The following is a 22354-nucleotide window of genomic DNA, read 5'->3' as shown; positions in this document are numbered from 1 at the left end:
GTTTATAAGATTCCAAATTTGTTTATAATCGTTTTTGGCGTCAGAGATATTTAATTTATAATAATTGTTTTTAGTTGTTTTTATATGTTTATTAACAAAATTTCTGTACTTTTTATATTCATCTGCTGCTTCTGAGAAATGCGCTTTTAATTTTTTTTTCATATAATCTCTCCTACTAATACAACCAATAACTTCCTGAGTGATCCAACTCTTCCTTTTTTTATTTTTATAGTTAATATTTATTTCTTTTGAACTCTTATCAATATATGATGTAAGTTTGTTTTTAAAATGAATATAAGCTTCTTCAATATTTTGGGTTTCTATATCTCACAATATTCCAAGATTCATTTATTAAATACTTATTAAGTTCCTCATAATTTATTGAAGTAAAAGCTATTTTAGAAGTAACATCTTTTAAGTTTCTAATTAAATTTTATTCTCTAAAGTTATAAACTTAACCAACTGTGGCTGGAGTCGTTAATGAGGCGGCCTTAGTCAGCAATATGGATTGAACAATTGAAAGTCACGAATTAAAATTTTTGATCAACCGTCAAAAATATCGAATTTCCCGTCGGTTAAATAATTTTTTTCCGAAAGCAGAAATATTGGATAACCGAGATTAAATTAAACGCATAAGATTTTATTAATAAGAAAATAGTTATTTAAAAAAATATATACTTATATAGCGTCATCCTTTGGTAAATAGAAAATTAAATTTGATTATTTTAAGTTATATAATTATATTAAACCAACGGTGCCATGTACATGACAATATTCGATCAATTGTGAAACAAATTTCTTGTCGGAAACGTATTTTCTTTTCTAAATTTTCGGAAGCAAAAATATTAGATAATCGATTTCTTATACGTTTAATATAATCGATATTATATTAACCGCATAAGATTTAATTCACAAGAAAATAATATTTTCAACGCCATCTCGTTTTTAATAGCAAATTAAATGCAATTGGGAGGTTGTGCCTAAAGTTCCTATAGAAACTGGCTTTTGCTAAGACGGCTGTAGACAGCAATATGAATAGTACAATTCGTTTTGTACAATGTATTCGCCCGTGTCAACCCTTCTGTCAACTGTCAGACACGTCAAATTTCCTGTCAGAAACGTCATTTTTTCCCCCAATTTCCGGTAGAAAGAAAAATCAGAAAATCATTTATTGCCCTCGCCATAACCGCGGCGAGATCGTTCTCGAGTTTTCCCGTAAATTTTCGTCGGTTTCGGCGACCGGGGAGTTTCCCGCTCCCGCCTCTACTTCCATCGAGTGTTCGCGCTTTACCCCATACCATCAAACCAAGCGGAAAAAAAGGAATTTCACTCGGGAATTTTTCACGTAGTTTGTCTATAAACATGGCTTTTTAAGATGTCTGCCTCCGACCTGTACGTTGCTGCCACTCCTTTTGGAGGAGCATCTGGCTTCCACATCAATTTAGCTTTTAAGACTGGACGAGATGGAGAAAAAAGGGAACCGCACTACCCCCAACACATCCAGGGCCTCCGCTGGCACTGATTTAAAGAAAAACTCTGGTAGGTTTTACTTTTTTGACCTTTGTTCTAGGTCAGTGAGATCTAGATTACCTGTGGCGAAATTCTGATATGCGCAATACCATTGTATCTAGTCATAATTATGTTATTTTATTTTGATAAGCGATTTTTTTTTGGACATTGATTTAATGTGTGCCCAGAACAAATCCTCAATTTTTTTCAGGTTAAGTAATAGTTTTTATATAAATGATTACACAAGCTTAGAAGATTATCCCAGTCATAATTTTTAGGTATTTATATATTCAGAATTTCATTCATACATGACATTCCAAGATTATCATAAATTCTAACCTTATTTGTTCTATCTGCAACTGGATAAGTACAGCCAGCAACTTCCATGTCATCCTTCACGCAGTCAACACATGGTAGTACTTTGTCCTTTCCAATTCCTCATATCCCTTTCCTACCACTTGCCAGTGACAGTAATGTGCATTTAAAAATTAAATTTTGTGAAAGTTATTGATTCAGAAACAGGGTACATACCCTATGTTTTTCCTGAGTCTCCAAATTGTGCTGGCAAATTGCCTCTTTGCAGCATCATAAAACAAGCAAGCAAGTAAAGCCAAATTTTAGTTTATGGAACTATAGCTACATTTACAAGGCAAATTAATCAAACTAGATGTATTCAGAGCAATTTTATTTTAAAAGCTTAGCAGAGTGCTTTCGGTGTATGAGTCATCATCAGTGCTAACTGAAATGAGTTGGGCATTATATGCATAAAAAACAATATAGTTAAAGGTGAACGAATGGAATGTACTCACTTGTCAGTTAAGCCCAGAAGTTTACCCTAGTGGGAACATATTTGATATTACTAAAATTATACATAACATTTAGACACACTTAAGACTATACAGAACACTAAACAGGACGAACAGTATTTAAAAAAGGGGAGAAAGTTGGTCTCCTTTGTGTTTTGTTTACATTTTATTGTGGTTTCTTAGGTGGCGAGAAATACTATGTCAAATTAGGTTAGCCTACAGTTACCTATCAGAGTGGTAGTAGCCAGAGATCGGTCTAGATGTCATTATTGTAAATGATATGCGGTAGTGCGTGTTGGTTATAAATTGGTGGCACAAATTAGACTACAACAGTGAATTTTTGTTCGGATAAGGAAATTGTTATCCTTTAAGGATGTAAAATTGCCAATGCTTATAAAAATTATTATTTTTTTTTTTATTGTGGAGTCTACTATGTAATGGAACGTAAGGTCTGTTAAGATTCACTTGTATATTTAAACAAGAGGGATTTTTTATGAGCTCGTTGGTAATATAAATGTCCTCAAGAAAAACGCTAGTCGGTTATAGTTTTTAGAGGTAACACTGAAAGCGCTCTGCTAAGCTTTTAAAATAAAATTGCTCTGAATAATACATCTAGTTTGATTAATTTGTATTGTCCTTCGAGCAACACAGCCACTTTCCTCTTCTCTATTTACAAGGTGCAGATCTATTAGGTCCATGAATCAAATGATAAACTATTTTTATTTAGTACAGCTGTGCTTACAAGGATTGATTTTGAAGGTTAAATTAGTGCAGGATTATCTCTTGGATTAAAATTTCAGTTGAGGGGAGTTTATCAGGTTAGAGGAAGAATTATAGGACCTAACCTCTAAATCTTTAAAAGTGTTATTGTCGTTTAAAATAATAAAAATAAACTAATAACTTTTTTTGAAGGCTTACGATTGTCCTTCTCTTGCCAGGTTGTCTGAACAGGAGGCCGTATTATATTCCTTTCTTCTAAGTGAAAAAAAGTGTACCTCAAGAAAAAAAAAAGTGTGGAAGGTTGTTCACTAGAAAAAATTTCTGTAAGTTTAAAGAATGTTGTAATTCAATAGACTGGAATGGTATCATACTTAACAACAGTGATCCTTTTGAGAGTTTCCATTCCACTTTAGTGGATGTTTTTGAGTCAACTTTCCCCATGGTGACAATTAGGGAAAAAAGGTGAAGACCCTGGTATAGCAGGGGTCTATTAATTTTTGGTAAAAATCTTCGGTGTTTGCACTCCATAAGAAAGTTTGCCCTGGACAACTCCACGTTCATATCTTACTTTAATAGATATCGCAAAATTTACCGCGATACAGTGAAATTGGCAAAGAACTTATACTACTCAAGTAAAATAAACCAATCAAGAAATAAGTTTAGAGAGTCTTGGAAAATTGTTAATGACTTACGAGGCGAATGTGGGAACCCTTTTGTTTCTAATAGCACGGTGTGAAACACTCAAATCATTTTTTCCAGGGTGTTGCTTTGGGTCTATCAATATTATTGCCTCAGTCTGTTAGAGATCTGCGCTCATACTTACACAACATTAAGGTGCCTGAAACATTTTTCTTTAGACCAACAGATTCTAGTGAAATAATGGAAGCTCTATCCTCAATGAAAAATAAGAACTCCTCTGGATGGGATGGGCTGTCACTAAAGGTCCTAAGAGCGCTACCGCTACCAACCCTTGATTCTTTGGCTGAGGTGATAAATGTTTCACTTTCAAGTGGGTCCTTTCCACATTTACGCAAGGATGCCTTGATTATACCATTATTTAAGGGTGGAAACAATGATGACCTATCAAATTTCAGACCCATAGCCCTGCTTCCCACCCTTGGCAAGCTTGTAGAAAGATGGGTAAAAACTAGAATGATGGAATTTCTGAAAAGGCATAATGTTCTTAACCATCAGCAATTTGGATTCCGGACGAAACTGGGTACATCTGTTGCTATTTTCAATTTTTTGGAGAGTCTGTACATGGGGTTGAACGCTGGGGAGAGTGCGGCGGCGGTGTTCTGTGACTTATCTAAGGCGTTTGACTGTGTAAGTCACAGAATACTGCTGCAGAAGCTAGAAACCTATGGATTCTGAGGAGTTGCTCTCGACTGGTTTCATTCTTACTTATCTGGAAGAACACAAAGGGTATTCTTTGACAATGATATGTCATCCTGTCTGGATATGGATGCTGGTGTACCCCAGGGTTCTGTTCTTGGACCAATATTGTTTCTGCTATATGTCAGTGATATCTCTCAAATTCCAATTAGGGGTAAATTTACTATCTTTGCGGATGATACAACATTTTAATATTTCTAAAACTAATATTTTAACTTTTAAATGTAACCTTGGAACTGTCACTTTGCAAAATGAAACAATAAGTCCTTCTGAAACATGCAAAATTTTTGGGCCTGACGATTGATAAGCAATTAAAATTTGAAAATCATATCTCCTCTTTAATAGGGAAGTTATCATCCAACTGTTATGCTATTAGAGTAATAACACATTCTCTGGGACTTGATGTGGCCAAAATTGCCTACCATGCTCTTATTGAGTCTCATCTGAGATACGGTATTGTGTTTTGGGGTGTGTGCTCTCAGTATTTGTTCAGCTCTCTATTTATTTTGCAAAAAAGAGCCATACGCTACATGTGTGCAGCTCCCTTTCGTAGCCCCTGTAGGCCATTATTTTTAAAACACTCTGTTCTGACATTGCCATGCCTTTTCATTTTAGAGACTGTTTGTCTTATCCACAAAAAATATTGCCATAAGCTTGGCCCTCCTCCTCGGGTTACAATCTCCGAACAACCTTCTCTTTACCTCTGCCTATCCCAAAAAGTGAGCAGATTAAGTCCTCTTTTGTGTACGGGGGCAAAAGGCTTTTTAACCACCTACCCCTTTATGTAAGGCTAATAAATTGTGAAAAACGTTTTAGGAAAAATATAAAGAAACTTTTGCTTGCTAAAGTATTTTATTCTCTAGACGAGTTTTTAAATACAATTTTTTGACCAGTGTTTGACCAGACCAATGGTAAAGAGTTTTGCGCAGCGTAATGTGAATTCTTACTACCCTTTCTTTGGGTGTGTTCCATATTCTATGTATGTAAGAATTGTTAAAATTTTTATATTTTTGTAAAAGATTATGTTGTCAACTATCTTTAAGGTTTTATATAATGCTTTGTTAACAACAGATGATGTTACATAACAATAAAGCTATTTTTGACTTTGACTTTGACTCTTCATCTTCTTCTTTATTTTTGTGTATAAAATAAAAACCTCCTGAGCTAACATCGAATAAAATGTTAAACTTGTCATTTTAATTAAATTAACAATTAAATTTTCATGGTCATGTAAATTATATTTCTAAAAAGATTGCCAAGAAAGTTGGGTTTTTTTAGGAGAATTTCTAATTGCTTGTCTCAATGGACTAAAATGTTAGTATACAATACAATTATATTGCCGCATTTTAATTACTGTTCCTCGTTACTTATATCATGCTCTCAGGAATATATAAATCAGTTACAACTTCAACAAAATAAAGTAATGCGAATTATTCTTAACGGTAATAAATATACACCTATCAATCAGATGCTTCAAATATTAAAATGGCTTCCTGTGAAGCAAAATATTCTTAAGGCAAATTTAATTTTAATTTATAAAATAGAGCATGGATTTATGCCATCATATCTGCAACATTTTTTAGAGAAAAGATCCAACTTTCAACAATATAATATAAGGTCAAGAAATGATTATCATATATCAAGAGTTAGATCAACTTTATTGCAAAAATCATTGTTTTTTGAAGGGTTGCAAGCTTTTAACTCTCTTCCATTAGAAATCAAGAACGCAAGTAATTTAAGGTTATTTAATAAGAATGTTAAAAAACATTTAGGTATTTAGAAATAGCGTTATGTGATGTACAGTTTATGTATTACTATAGGTTTTACTTATTTTTTTAAACTACTAAATTTAGCAAATTGAATGTATTAGCCAAGTGCTAAATAAAGAATATTATTATATTATTATATATTATATTATATTTTGGTACTACAAAATAGGTCCTAAAAAAATGTAATCTACCCTGTTTGGGAAGCATCAAATTAACATATCAAATTTTAGTGCCCTGCCATTTACACCGAAAAAATAATCCTCATGACATCAGTTGATCCAAATATTACATATTTGATACATGCATTGTAAACATACCTTATGGTACTACCTCAGTTTTAGTGCATATTTCTGAAGGAAAACTATCAGAAAATAACAAGTAATGTTTCAGTGCTTTTGAAATATTAATCACTTTACATTTTTCCTCAGCAAACCTATAAATTAGAAATATTTATCCAAACTTAATAATTACAACATTGATTGCCTCAATAGAACTTTAGTCAAAACATGTCACTTTGTGGTTTAATAAATAAAAGCAGTTTCCAAAATGCTGTAGCTTCTTCCTACTTTGCTAAGATTATTGTCAATTTTAGATGTTGCAGCTGGTAAGCAAGGTTCCCGGGGTGCCTCAAGGAGAAGAGAACCACCTTGTGGTTTCTCTAAAGCCAATGAATCTAACAGAAAACCACAACCGCAGAGAAATGCTAAAGTTCCTGATAAACGCCCCATGTCTCGTGGGGCCTACTCAGGAGGTACTTTGACTGCAAAGCCTATAAAAAATTTGTAATTAAATATGAACTTTTTTAGGAGTTTTACCTCGAGCTGAGAAAGCCTGCTTAAATTCCGTTGACTCAGAATGGGGCTCAGTTTTTTCACCAGGTTGGTATAACTTCAAATATGTATGTACTTTTAGTTTTCTTGTATTCAGGGATACATATGTTCATATGCAAATATAGGAAATATTCTTGTATTGATACATAAATTCTATTAGACCTAAAAAGTTAATGCTGGTGATCTATTCTTAGGCAGTAAAAAGCACAGCCTAAATCATTTGTTGAATTTTTCATTTGCTCCAAGAGAAAGCTACCAGAACAGTTATCAACCTGAGAAGTCCAATAATGGAAAATGGTTGGTAACGCGGAAGCATAAATATAATAAGGAGCATTTTTTACAAGCTAAGTAAGCCCAAAAGTTACTTAAATATTTCACAATCAATTCTAATTAAACATTTTTCTTAGTTGCCAGTTTATAGTCAATGAAAATGGGGACTACCGGCAATATCTCATTAATCCAGATGCATTAGTCGATTGGGATTTAATAGAACAAGTGGTAAGAGGAACTGCCATCCATAGAAATTTTCTTTAATTCCCTTTTTTTTAAAGAATGTTCAAGTAAACGAGGAGCCTTCTTGTCCAATCTGTCTTTATCCACCCGTAGCAGCCAAAATGACAAAGTGTGGACACATCTATTGTTGGCCTTGCATTTTACACTATTTGGCACTGTCTGACAAGCAATGGCGCAAATGTCCAATTTGTTATGATGCCGTTAAAAAAGATGACTTGAAGAGGTAAGAGATTTGAGGTTTTGTAGGGTTTTATAGGCATCAACAGTTGTATATGTCACAACTGTTAATTTTTATAAGTTTGACATTCAGTTTGATGCAAGAGGAAGTGAGAGGTTAATTAACCTTAATGAAGAACATATTGTTATTAAGGTCAGTCCCCTCCCAACATTGGCATATTATTTGGCTAGAACTTTTTTAAAAATTTAAAAATTAGAAATTTATTATAGCTATTTAAAGGTAAATGATATTATCTATGGGTTCATTAAAATAAATGGATTAAGTCCTTGATAATGTTTGCCAACATTTAACTAGATTTACATTAATCACTATGATATTTTAATAGTTTTTCATAGAATTTATTATCAAATAATGTTTATTATTTAGTTTTTGTTATATGTTTAGTAGTAATTCAACACAAGAATTTAGTACTTAAGATTACTTATAATGCTTGGAAGACATCAAAATAGATTCCTGGAAATCAAGAAAATTCATTTGTAAACATAAACGAGCGTAAAAGCCTGAAATAAAATTATTAATTGTGTAAAATAGGCATTTGACAGGTACATATAAATACATTACTGAGGCACCAGTAAAGTTCCTCTTATCTGATGGAGGAGTCTTGTTTTACCAATTTTTATAATAAATCTTCGAAACACAAGAAAAACAATTAAAAATAAACACAAAAGCAGTTGAAGAGGGGAAAAACAGTAGGGCTATTTCATTTGTATAAAATGGTATTTATCTGCCTAAAAATAATGAAAAAATCACTTAATACCTACAAAAATGTTTTCTTCCCAGTAGTTGAAAAAAAAAGAAACATTTTTACATGCATGAAATGTGTGTATTAAAATTAAAATATAATACTTTAAATAACTGAAAACAAAAAATTACTGAAAAAGCATGGAATTAATTGAAAAATTTGAATGGTGGGAAAATAACAGTGTTTCGAAAAACATGGCATAAAATCAAATATTTCTCTAAAAATTTGAAGAAAATCAAAATGATTTTAAAATCTGGAATAAAATTACTTTAAATAATGGAAAGACATTAGAAAATTATTCCAAAAACTTTAATACATAATGAAAGCTATGTTAAATACCGGGAATAACATTAAAAATAACCTCAAATAAAATGAAGAATTAGAAAAGCCTCAAATTAGTTTATGTGATGTTTATGCCTGAGAGAATAAAAAGTGGTTCCAAAAGCCTGGAATAAAATAAATATTCCACTCCTGGAAAACATAAAATAAACGAAATAATAAAATTATTTTAAGAACCTGGAAGAAACGACTGGAGCAACAAAATCACTAGAAAAGTCTGGAATAAAATAAATATCCCTCTAAAACTCTGGAAGAATATCAGAATGATTTGAAAACCCTGGAAACCATATAAAACATTATATAATCTTTCAAATGCCTTAAGTAAAAAAATGTAAATTAGTTCAAAAATCTGGAGCATATAAGAAGTTACTTAAAAACAATTTTGATGTCTGAATGTGTTAAATTGAATTTTTAAAAACACCAATCGGGTAATTTGAGAATGCTCTTATAATTAATAATTTGGGTGACATCTTCATATCTTTTAACATTCCAGAAAAAACTCACCCTTATAACTTATAACAGTCCCATGTGTTACATCTTGAAAAATTTATTATAAATATTTTAGTTGTTGCCCTGTTTTGTTTTGCCTCTTCTTAATTGATTTGAGGAAAAATTGTGTTCTGATGTCTGCAAATGATGTCAAACTCTTTAGAAGTGTTGAGCATTTAGATGAATTAGTATGATTTAAACAGGCGGTCATGTAATATTAATATATGCCATAAAATTACTTTAACAAGGCAAAGAAAACGTATAAATTTTATTTGCTCAATAAATAAGCTCTCAAATAGAAGTTTCTGACTTGGAGAATCTGCATGGACTCAAAATTATCATTTGAGAGCCACATCAACCGTGTAACAAATAGGGCAATGAAGATGCTTGGTTTCATTTGGAGATCAAGTGTTAACTTGTCTATGCCTAATTCTCCATTGTTTGACCAATTTTGGAGTATGAGTTAGTTCTTTTATTCCCATTTTAGAATTGTTACAGTGAGTAGCTTAAAATCCAGAATTTTTCAGAAGTCTTGGATTTCTAAGTGCACAGGGGCAAATTTAGCTATCAGGAGCGAACAAATTTAGCGTCCTCAGTTGTCACTTTATACTTTCTGGAAATATCAGAGAGTCTGAAACTTTTGTACTACAATTTCATCACACTAACTACAGTACGAATGAACCTTCTACCCGACTGGTTTGCAGCGCTAGTGTCTTGTTAGGACAAATAAATCTGTTTGACTCAAAATTTAGTACTTTCAAGCAAAAACTAAAACAAATTTTGTAAATTAATCTTTCCTCAATTGTAGTCTTGTTAGTAATTTGTGCCTGTGTTAAATGATATATTTTGCTCACTGTAATCTTATTATAGGCTTGTAATACTTTTTACTAATTTTGGTAGTAACTTAATATTTTACAGCCTTGCCTCATTTGTAATAAAACAATTACTGGATACTTCCTATTTTATTTCAGCGTTGTATCAATCCCACACAAAACCTTTACAATAAATGATCAAATAACTTTCAAACTGATGAAACGGCAACGTGGCAGCCTTCTGGCCTACCCCGCGGACGTCGCTCAGGTTAACTCCGAAACCACTCTACTTAAACTGTCCGATATGAGCAACGATAATAGCAGTGCCAAATTGTTTCTGGCAAACACCGATAATATCTTGGAGATTCTTGATAGGGAACATGCCGAATTAGAGGTAAATTGTGACCTAATATTTATTGAGTGAGTGATTTTACAAGACAATTTTTTTAGGTACTTATGGCTGAGGACGAGAGTTGCCCTGAACGGTGTTTTATGGAGGAAGCTAAGCAAATATTGCTTAAAAGAAAAGACGACGTATTAAATAAGGCCAAACCAAAACAGTCCAGTTTGGAGGAGCAGTCAGAATCGAATTTGGAGAGTAAAAGTGTTATTGGGGAATCAGAAACTGAAGGGGCTGTGAAGTTCTTTTATTTTTATCAAGGTTAGTTTAGGGTCAGTTAGGGTTTTACTCAAAGCACCCACTCTTTTCCTAGTTAAGATATAAGGAGATCCTAACTTTCAAAGTGGGTGCAAAAGCAAGTGAGAGGTTAATTAACCTCAGTAGAGATTTTTTTGAGGCTACTGAGGCCAGTCCCCTCTCAACAAACATTCTCTTTTTCGTGTTATTTTATAAAAGTGCCTGGGGATTATTTAATTATTATTTTTTTAGCCGAGGACGGACAACATATTTACTTACACGGATTGAACGCTAAAATGTTGGAACATTCTTATGGCTCTTTGGAATTTGGCCCAAAAGTTCTTACCGGTAATAATAATAGTATCGTTTTTTTTTTTTTAATTTAAATTGTTTATTGTGATGTTGTAGAATAAATAAATACCCTAGAATTCACTTTAAATTTTAGGGCGCATTTTAGAAAAAGAAGGCGGTTCAATGACCGAGGAACTGCGCAAAAAACTAAGATATTTGCAACATTTGCCGGTAACTTGCCAATTTGAGGTTGCCGAAATACATCTCGATGACACCGTCGTAACTCGCGATACGTTACAGTTCTTCAAAGGTATCGTGTTTTTGTTTTCATTAATGGATGATTGCGACTTTATTTTTTTTTATTTAAGAGCAAGTTAACCTTAGGAAGAAAAAGAGACAGAGACGGGCCAAAGAAGAGAACAGACGCGAGAAAAAAATCGAAGCGGAAGCCAATAGGAGCTTGGGCAGGTTCGAGGTGCCCGATTTACATTTGGAGAGCAAAGATCATTTTCCTGGTAAGTATTTAATAATAATGATAAGATAAGATAAGAATATACTTTATTGTTGGAGAAGAAATACAAATACGAACCGAAAATTTGGTAATTTTGCAATTACATTTAATTGAATAATTCAAGATTCGCTTATTAAAATTTTTTTTTCAAATTTTTCAAATTCAAATTCAAATTTATTAATCATTTTGGTTATATTATAACAATTTTTAACTTAATTATATTCAATAATAATAGTTAACAGTCATTGTTTTTAACATACACCTAGATGTTGTAACATCTGTTTGTGTATGCTGAGAAATCACAAAATTTTAGTAATAATATAAAATATAACTAACCATAATCTACAAAATGTTTTGAAACTTTGCACAAGGGTTTGCCAGATTGGTCTCTTCAAAAAGTTATCTTACATTTTTTCTATAAAATGTACAGGGAAGCCAATAATTGACCCCTTTAAAATTTACATGGCTTTTCCTATGTTCCGCTCGGCGACGCACCACCCGGTATAACTTTTTTATTAGTGACAATAAAATTACGATTTTAAATTTTTTTACGATTTTAAATTAATTTCTGACCAATTGTTACCTTCTGACAGATTACCTATTATTTGAACGAAATATTATGTTTTATTATCAATGTTTAGCATACTGTTAAAAAGGCCATAAATTAACGAATTTATTAAAATGAAATGAAGCTCCTAATTCCTGCTACTTAATAATAATATTTCTTTATTTCATATTACAAAGTCACATTATACATGAAAACTTAAATAAAATGAAATGACGTCACAAAAAAAGGCTTATTTAGAAATATAAACGTCTCCCTGAGATAACTATATATAACTTTACATACTTAAGTAATCGTTAAGACTATACGGTTCTAAAGTAAGTAGTAAGTTTTTCACCTTTTGTTTAAATCTGTTTTGATTTCCTATAGTTTTTGATTTCATGCGGAAGTTTATTAAATAACTTTATGCACATATAGTAGGGACTCTTTTTAAACAATGAAAGCCTATGTATAGGGTAGTTAATATTACATGTGCGAGTATTAAACCTATGTTCAACAGAAGTAGGAAACTTATCTCTATTTTTAAATAAAAACATCACTGCTTCAAATATATACAATGCATATACAGTTAGTATTCTCTTAGATCTAAAAATACCTCTACATGATTCCAAGTAAGTAAACATTATTCTAATTACCGTTTTTTGAATGACAAATACACTTTGTATCTTAGAGTTGGCCGCCCAGAAAATAATGCCATACCTAGCTGAAGACTCAAGTTTGCAAGATACAATACTCTTCTAGCTCATTCATTTAGATATTTTAGAACTGTACGGAAACAAAAACAAACTCTATTCAGCTTAATTTGTAAATATTCATTGTGATCTGAAAAGTCTTAAGAATTCATCAATAGGTACACCCAGAAATTTAGTTGATGCCTGCACTTTAACCTCAATATTGTTGAAGTTTACTTCTTTTGGGGTTACTTCCTTTTTTTGTTTTGTTTTAAAAACTAGAACGTGCGTTTTTTGTTCATTCAATATAAGCTTATTTTTATTAAACCAATCTTTGGTTTTTTTAAAAAGAAGATCTCCATTCAGGCATAGCTCGGAGATCAAAAGGCAAGTCATTTATAAAGACAATGAACAAAAAAGGCCCCAAAATACTCCCTTGTGGTATACCTATTTCATTAGCCTGAATTTCTGATCTGCTGCTTTTTACCACTACTTATTGGACTCCCTTATTGAGATAAGAAGTGAACCATTTTAAGCAATTATTTCTCACCCCATATAACTGTAATTTCTTTAATAATAAATTTCTATCTAAACAATCATATGCCTTAGAAAGGTCTAAAAATATTCCCAATGAAACCTTTCCTTCCTCCAAATTTCTCAAAACTGCACAAGTGAACTGAAATATGGCAGTTTGTGTAGATCTACCCTCAAAGTATCCATGTTGATTGTCACATAAAATATTGCACTCTTTTAGAAAACTCAGAAGCTGATTGCAAACTGTCAACTCAAACAGCTTTGAAAAACTTGGAAGTAGGCTGATCTGTCTATAGTTGTCAAATTCATTAGGATCACCCTTTTTTTTCTAGATTGGCTTAATGAGTGCACTTTTTAATTGATCTGCGAAAATTCCATGCTTTAATGAATTGTTCAAAATGTGGCAAAAATATATTATATTTTATAGAGATCTTCTTTTTTACTTTTCTTACATATGAGTTTCTTTTTTAAATTAAATGTTGACGTTGATTTTTTTTCAACAATTACTGACTTTCTTTAATAAAAAACCTCGTTATGTCCCTTTAGGACACCCAGTCGAAACAAAAGCTGTTAACTATTTAAATACCATAGATTAGGGAATATTAATTTTCAAAATTCGTCATTTTATTGTCACTAATAAAAAAGTTATATGGTTTTAAATGCGACATTTTTAAGTAATTTGACAAAAAACATTAAAAAAATCATATCTTCGTAACAGTAACTTTTAGGGTAAAAAGCTTTCAAATGAACCTAAGAATTTGCCAAAAAATTGTGCCGGCTTATGTGCCAAACACCCTGTATATGGCCTTATAGCCTATGTTATATATGGCTTTACCTAAAAAGAGCAAAAATATTCTCTTATTTAGGTATTACGAGGGTTGTCTTTTAAGTTTTGCATATGCAGCTGGAATAAAACAAAAAATAACTTTTAACGACTTTATTGTTTTTCAAAGTATTCTCCACGAAATTGAATGCACTTTTGCATGCGCTCAAACCAGTTGTCAAAGCTGTTATTCCACTCGTTTGTGGGTACTGTCAAAATTGCATTTTTAAAGGCGTTAACTGCTTCCTCTGGCGTCTGAAACCTCTGACCACGCAGTTCATTCTTGATTTTTGGAAAAGTATAGAAATCGTTGGGACTTAGGTCGGGACTGTACGGAGGATGATCCAATAATTCGACGTTTTGATAAGTTAAAAATTCAATAGTTTTCCGGGCTGTGTGCGAACTTGCATTGTCTTGGTGGAGGATGATTCGTCGTTGTGGGTTCGCTTTTCGAAGCTCAGCGATGACTTTCGGCAAACAAATGGTAATGTACCAATCGGCAGTAACAGTTTGTTGATTCTCCAGAGGAATTATTGCAACTTGACCTGCTTTTGAGACAAATGTTGCAACCATCTTTTTGGATACACTTCGAGGACGAATGACTTTTGTTGGCTTTTCTTCATCTTGAAATACCCATACAGACGACTAACGTTTATTTTCAGGTTCATATGAGTAAATCCATGATTCATCACCACTGACAATGCTGTACACATTTTTAGAGTTTCCTGCCTCAAAGCGGTCTAGAGTTGTTTGACACCACATCACCCTAGCTTCTTTCTGTTTTTCAGTTAACAGATGCGGTATCCAGCGGGAAACTAATTTTCTTACCCGTAATTCTTCATGCAAAATTTTTTGAATTGAGGTCTTTGAAATCGCCAATGAAGCCTCAATCTCACGATATGTCACATGTCGATCTTCCGTGATAGCATACGCACAGCATCGATGTTTTCTTGGGTGACAGCCGTTTTTGGTGCACCTGACCTTGGATCGTCGCTAAGACTAACCCGTCCACGCTTGAATTCTGCATACCAACGAGAAACTGTCGACTGATGTGGTGCTTCATTACCGAAAACAGAAATCAACTCAGCACAGCATTCTTGTTGAGATAATTGCCTTCGAAAATTGTAAAAAATGATGGCCCGAAAATGTTCTCTGTTTAATTCCATGGTATGCGTAATTTGCTACCTTTAAAAATTCACTGTAGCTGTAAAACTATATGTATCGCACTGACGTTTTGAATTTAAGAAAAGTAAAGTTTGAGGTTAAGTTTGACTAATGACATTTGATTAGTGACGCCCTCTATGTTTCTATATGCAAAACTTAAAAGACATCCCTCGTATTCGCTTTTAAAGGTATTGGTAAACCAAATAAATTTTTGTATGGAACAGTAACTTTTATGATAATAATGTGACATTGAGGTGTAGTAAATAAAATAAAAATGCGAAAAATAAGATTTTGAAAGGCGTGGTCCCGCCGCCATTTTGACGTTTTGCAAAATGAGCGGTTGAAAGCAAGATTTATCAAGTAAACAATATTTTTATTTAGGTTAGGGCTTAAGCAGTATTCTTGTATGAAAGTAGCTAAATGACTGCAATTATAAAATTACAAGTATTAGCGGCATTAAATTAAACTGTTCCACTGAAACCAGAGACTTGGGTATTGTTTTTAATTCGAATTTCAAGTTTAATAATCATTTCATGTACATTATAAAAAAGGCTCTTAAATCTTTGGGTTTTATAACTAGAAACAGCAAGAATTTTGAAATACCAACTATAATAAGATTAGTTTTTGAAGGTGGTAGACAATGGTACAGTGAAAACATCTTGTCGGACTTGCATTGTCTTATTTGTTTATTGTAACACGCGTGGTGTTACAATAAACAAATAAGACAATGCAAGTCCGACAAGATGTTTTCATAATAAGATTATATAATGCCTTGGTGAGACCGCACCTGGAATATGCTTCACATATCTGGATGCCTATGACAATAACACATTTGATCAAATTGAAAAGTTCAAAAACGATTTGCCAGGTATCTCTATGTTAGAAAGTACAATGAATATCCTTATATGATCTCATATACGAGTATGCTTAAGAAATTTATGACGGAATCTCTTTTAGACAGGAGAAAACAACAAGCGGTGATATATTTGTTCTTTATTATAAATAACATTAAATATTGTAACTGTGATCTTATAAACTTCATCAAAATAAATGTACCAAAAGTCAATTTAAGGATTCGGAATCCACACAATTTATTCAATCAATAATGTGATGGCAATTACAAACCACTTCCTTAATCAAGTTCATGTGGATTTATTTAATATGTCTTCTGCAGATCTAAGGCTGACCCGTAAAAATAGATATAGGTATAATATAGATTTATAGATACATCCTATATATTTTTTTATTACAAACCGTGTTATATTTTTATTTATTTTAATTTTGTTTTTCGTTGCATTTTGTAGTATTTTAAGGTTTTAATTTAATTTTTGTTGCTGCCTTTACATGTAATTACTGTCTGCTCAGTGTTTGTAAAAAGAATCATAAATAAATAATAAATAAAATAAATTCTATACGGCCTATTGTACAACCAAGAAAATTATTTGGTGAAACAATAAAATAAATAAATAAATTTCTGGATCTCAAGAGGTCCAGAATATTTATTCGCGCATGTTACGATACTGTAGGAAAAACTGCTTTTAAAAATTTCTTTGCGATGCGGTGAGATGTCTGCCTCCGTGTAATAGCTCTGCACTTGACTCTGTTTATTAGGTAGAAAGGACATTTATTTTTTAAGATTCTATAGCAACAGACAGTATAATTATTTAACTTTCTTCTTCAAGACATATTCAGCCAGTGCAAGTCCTTGAATTTGTGATAACCCGGGTGGTCAACAAACCTTTTTGGTGAGGTCCAAATTATAAAATTTGACAACGAAATAAATATGAACATGGATTAAAGTTAAAATGGATAAAAACATTGTTAGGCTTTACAACTAATAGAAAAAGAATAGCCATATAAAAGAGAAATCATAGATTAATATTTAAGCAAAGTATTCCTTAAGACTATAAAATAATTTTTCAAGTTTTCTCTTGATCTGATTAAACAATTTAAGCTCTTCAATGAACATTGATTGTTGTTGTCCCATCCATTGATAGTTGACTGGCTATCTTTATAGCGGGGAGACTTTTCATAGTGTTTTAAGTCTTGGTAAAACAAGAGCATTAAAATTTTTTGTACTGCACCCTTAGCAGCCTGTTATAAGTCTTAATTTTTTTTATTTTCAGATGTCAAGGAGGCACACGACATGTTCCCGGACTATTTGGACAACAGAATTAGAACCGAGTCAGAATCGACTTTTCTTTCTAGCGAACGCAGTGGATCGCCTGATTTGACTTCGAGTCTCTCGAGCATGTCGTTGGAAACCAATTTTGGGGCGCCGCCCTCTTTTGCCACTGTAAGTCCAAAGATTTATTGTACGTAGCACCTTGGGATATGTTTAAACGGTCAAATAGTCGTTTTGACGGTGATTTCTTGGTGCTAAAAGTAAATTGAGGGTTAATTAACCTTGGTAGCTTATTGTTGCTACTCAGGTCAGTCCCCTTCAGACATTTTAATATACTATAAAGAAAATGTGCGTTATTCTGAATATAATAATTTATTTAAGTAAGACAGGCAAATTGTTAGATTTTGGCAAGTGAGCGAATATAGAAAGGAAAATGAAAACTTTGATCTTCTTAGGAGAAATAGGTTTCACTGATATACAGGTCGGCGAATTTAAGATTACGAATTGTCCAAGCACCTCTCTATGCGTAATGATCGATTCCCTAACCTGTATAAACTTGAATTTTTGATTAACTATATTCTAATGAGTTTTCAGGTTCTAAATGGTTTAAACTGTAACAAAGAATATAATCGCTAGTTATAGTTATAGAATTTCGTGGTTAAATTACTGACAAACCTAAGATAAATTGCTGTCTATTTTATTAACTGTTTTTCAGGCAGTTTGCGTCATTTTTTTATTTCTTCTAGAAGTATTTCCTTTTCTTTCGAGTAATTTAGGCAATCTGAGTAATTTTCTAATTCTTTCGAGTAGTAGATGGGTAGTTTTCTTTTCAATCGAGCAGTTCAAGTCATTTTCTATTTTTTTACGTTTATAGCAAATAAATTGGCCTTCAGAAGCAATTCTTGGTTTCTATCAAATTTCTTGAGCGATTGTTGTACTTTTCCAGGCAACGTAAATCATTTTCTCTCATAGGGGTTCTTTTTGTCTATATAGCAATTTTAATAGTTTTTCTTCCAGTTGAGTATTTGTTTAGAATTTTTAGGAGATTCATCCTAAAACCCTCAAACTGTCTGTAATTAAGTATTTTAGCTTATTTGGGATATTAAGCAAAAAAAAAACTTACTTTATTTCTGTGATTTTGACATAAATAAATGATTTGAATTTGAATTAAATTGCAAATTACCTCCTTTCTGATATGCACCACTCTAGTAAATTATCTTTAACTAAAATTCCTGTATCTAAAAATAATAAATAAGCATATAATTCAGTACCTGAAAGTATTATAAATATTGGCTATGTGTAAAAAACTGAAAGTACAAATGTTTATTGATAAAATAAATTAGTATTATAACTGTAAAACTAAGTATCTTAAGTTAAAAATGACCCTAGAAATTAACCCTAGTGCCAGTTTATTGTACACTGTTCAAGGGTCATTAATAAAGTTATTTGGAAAAAAAATGCAACTTAGCTCTTAACTTTAATCAAGGTAATAAAACCTTAATTTTTATCGATTAGGGACGAACTTTATTACAGAAAAAGGAAATGTGGGGTATGGTTTACCCTAGGGTACCTTTCAATAAGGTCTTCTATTTTCCATTCTTCCACCAACAAAAAGCTATTATATGTTATGCTGATATAATACAATCATAGTCGGAAGCTCGCATCTTGACAGAGAATTATATCACATTCACAAATACAGTCAACTCCGAATATAGTGAACTTGAAAAATACATCAAAATAGGTTCACTATAGCCGAAGTTCACTTTAAAAGAAAAACAGCATGGTGTTAATTTTAGAATATGTATGTATATGTATTTTAATCATTAAATAAAATAAAAATTATAACTGGCTTTTATTATAATGATAAATAGCACATACAGTTTTTATAACACATACAATATGTACATAGCTACTAAGTCATAATCTACATGTCTGTAACTACTTAGTATATGTACTGAGAAATCTTGGTTTGTATAAGTCTGTTTGAAAAACTTATGTTACTTATATATCCCTCTAGGGTAGAAAAACTATTCCAGACTTCTTCTGGAACTTCACATGATTGCAAAAAAGTGCATATTTCCGTCATTTTCTGTGTCATTTCTCTACTTGATGGAATATTTATTTCAACATCCTCATTTAGGATCGTTTTCGTCATCATCACTTCCGACTTCTACATTTACTGCTAAAAAAAATAAAAGACAAAAGGTTAGTTTTATTCTAAAGTTAGTTTTATTTAGTTCTATAGTACCTTTTAAAACTGACTGGATAATCTGCTCCTCTGTTATAGATTCGGTTGAAATAACATGGTCATCAATAGAAATGAATTTTTGCAAGTCAAAGTCATTTATCCTTTTTCTCATTTCATCTTCAACGGATCTTTGAATGTCAGTATTTTCTTGATTACTATGTTTTTTTAACCATTCATTTAGGGGCAAGTCATCGTCTGAATCAAATTCATCTTCCACCTCAAAAAATCCTGCGTGCTTAAAACAGTTTGCAATGGTTTTTGCACTTACTTTCTGCCAAGCTAGATGTATGAAGTTTACAGCATCTAAAAGACTCACTGAAAAATCTTGTCCATTATCAATTGCCTGTAACATTTTCATTATCATTATTTTTCTGTAATGACTCTTCAATGAATGAATTACTCCTTGATCCATAGGCTGCAGCTTTGAACTAGTATTAGGAGGCATAAAGACAAATTTAATTTGGTTTAGAGGAACTTCGGGATGTGCTGGACAATTATCGACTAAAAGTAATATTTTCCTCTTGTTCTTCTGTAACTCTGCATCCCACTGGACCAACTCTTCAGTAAACAAATTAGATGTCATCCATGCCTTACTGTTTGCTCTGTATTTAACTGGCAACATTTTGTTTTTAAAACAACTAGAATTGGCGGATTTACCGATAACAAGCAACTTTCTTTTTTCTGTTCCAGACATGTTTGCAGCACTGTTATTCTAACTTTAGAAAGTTTTCCGCCAGCACAGGTTTCTCCAACAAATTTTAAAGTTTTATCTGGGATTAATTTATAGAAAAGTCCGGTCTCGTCAGCATTAAAAATGTCATTACTGCTGTAATTCTTACAAAGATCGGGCCAAACAGTAATAAACCAGTTATTGATAACATCCATGTAAACTGATGCAGACTCACCAATAATTTTCCCTCCAGTAATACAGTGTCTCTTCTTAAAACGTTCAGTCCAGCTTCTAGAACATTCAAAAGTTTTTCCTTCAATTTTACTATCCATTTCACTAGCTTTTTCTTGAAGAATTGGACCACTTAATGGAACGTTTTCCTTTCTTTGTTGTGTAAACCACTGTAAAAGTCCTCTATCAACCCCTTCATGAGCCGATTCTCTAAGTCTTTTACACTTTGCATTAACTTTACCATATGCTGATAAAATCTCTTTTCATTTTTTGAATAATGTCATATTTTTCTTTTAATGTTTAACATTAATTAAGCTTTATGCTTTTGCTTCCCCATTTTGACTATCCGAGACAGCACAAAACAGCAAAACACTCGTATAAATAACTCTTAGTAAGTAGCGCGTGAAGTGAAATGCCACTGAAAATAAACAACGGCGATCGTACTAAATTTAATTCTCGGGGAATTGCCGTGGGATTCCCCGAAAAGTTCACTATAAGCGAAATATTTTTCTTGGTCTTGATAAAATTTAGTTCACTTTACCCGAGAGTTCATTATAACCGGGTTCGCTATAAACGGAAAAAATTTACATTGTTCTTATGGTAGTTTTTTTTGGGTATTTGAATAGGCGTTACTATAGCCGAATGTTCAGTTTAAACGGGTTTGTTATATCCGAAGTCCACTGTATGTTGACGCTGAATAGCACAAAAACTCACTTTATAAATTTTTGTATGTATAATATAGATGTATAACAAGAACCTTCTGACATCACAATTCATAATCAATGCCTGCTTTGGTTACCAAATGGTGGATTATAATTTTTAGATCATGTCTGTTACTTTATTGAAGTACCTGGGAATTTATATTGATAGGAATTTGAAATAAATTTGCATTTTGACTATATAAGTGAAAAGAAAAAACTATTTATATAAACAAGAAAAACTATTTATAAATTCTATGAACTACGAGAATTAATGCCGCTTAAACTGTTACAACAGGCTCCAGTAGAATCTCTCTTGAATTATGGTATAAGAATCTGCACTTATGTTAAATGAACTCGATATTTTTGTTTATTTTTAATAAATCTGAAATTTCTTGCTTGTCTTTTTAACTAGTAATTATTTTCTGTTAAAAAAAAAAACATTAACTTATGTATTGCTTGTTAGATGTTAACAAGCGCAAAGAAACCATCTTGGCCGGTCTTGAAAAAAACGAAACCGACCAATCAACCATCGTCGACCCCCGTTAAACTGATAAACGTAACTGGGGCTAATATGGCTGTGGGTACTACAGCTCGGGTTGACCATGAATTTGAGGATTTCGAGCCTGTACCGGATTTTAATCGTAGTTTTGGGGCTGCTTTAGCGGAAGCTCTCGCTAAAGGACTCGAAGATAGCGTCGAATGTGTTAGCAATGGTGAGTTTGTTTTTAAGTTCTACCTACGGTTGTATTCGTTTCTGTGTGAATTTGATTAAATCAATGTTTATAGATGCTCCAACTCCTGGCTCGAAGAAAAAGAAGAAAACTAAACAGAAACTGCTGTTCTCGACTCACATGGCTTTTTCCTCCGGAAACTAATACTGTTTAATTTATATTTAGCGCGTTAAAAAGGCGATTTAACTTTGATATGATTCAAAATAATAATCCAAAGCAAATAAAATAAAAATTTGATTTTTAGGCATGTTTTTGATTCGTTTATCTTATGTTGTTGTTTATCTTATCTT

At 32.3% G+C, this 22354-nt stretch overlaps 1 protein-coding gene across 1 annotated transcript; it reads left to right on the top strand.

The window, feature by feature from the left end:
* The first annotated feature begins 1128 nt into the window (after positions 1 to 1128).
* Positions 1129 to 22307, top strand: LOC126742376 (RING finger protein 10). The gene is made up of 14 exons (XM_050449024.1): positions 1129 to 1539; positions 6792 to 6950; positions 7006 to 7077; positions 7224 to 7377; positions 7437 to 7527; positions 7581 to 7765; positions 10322 to 10556; positions 10613 to 10823; positions 11052 to 11147; positions 11245 to 11400; positions 11459 to 11605; positions 17485 to 17654; positions 21797 to 22046; positions 22120 to 22307. Exons 1-14 carry the CDS (start codon positions 1464 to 1466, stop codon positions 22206 to 22208), a joined length of 2091 nt encoding a protein of 696 aa, XP_050304981.1. The 5' UTR covers positions 1129 to 1463; the 3' UTR covers positions 22209 to 22307.
* The last annotated feature ends 47 nt before the right edge of the window (positions 22308 to 22354 follow it).

Source organism: Anthonomus grandis, chromosome 11 (assembly GCF_022605725.1).
Source record: "Anthonomus grandis grandis chromosome 11, icAntGran1.3, whole genome shotgun sequence".
In the NCBI taxonomy this organism is placed as follows: Eukaryota; Metazoa; Arthropoda; class Insecta; order Coleoptera; family Curculionidae; genus Anthonomus; species Anthonomus grandis.
This window is presented reverse-complemented; position numbering and strand designations above follow the sequence as displayed.

Bases quoted from the DNA above. Each gene is read 5' to 3' on its own strand.
- LOC126742376 (XM_050449024.1), top strand. From the start codon at position 1,464: ATGGAGAAAAAAGGGAACCGCACTACCCCCAACACATCCAGGGCCTCC. The intron at 10,824-11,051 runs GTTAGTTTAGGG...TTATTTTTTTAG, and splicing joins GTTCTTTTATTTTTATCAAG to CCGAGGACGGACAACATATT. The intron at 22,047-22,119 runs GTGAGTTTGTTT...CAATGTTTATAG, and splicing joins CGTCGAATGTGTTAGCAATG to ATGCTCCAACTCCTGGCTCG.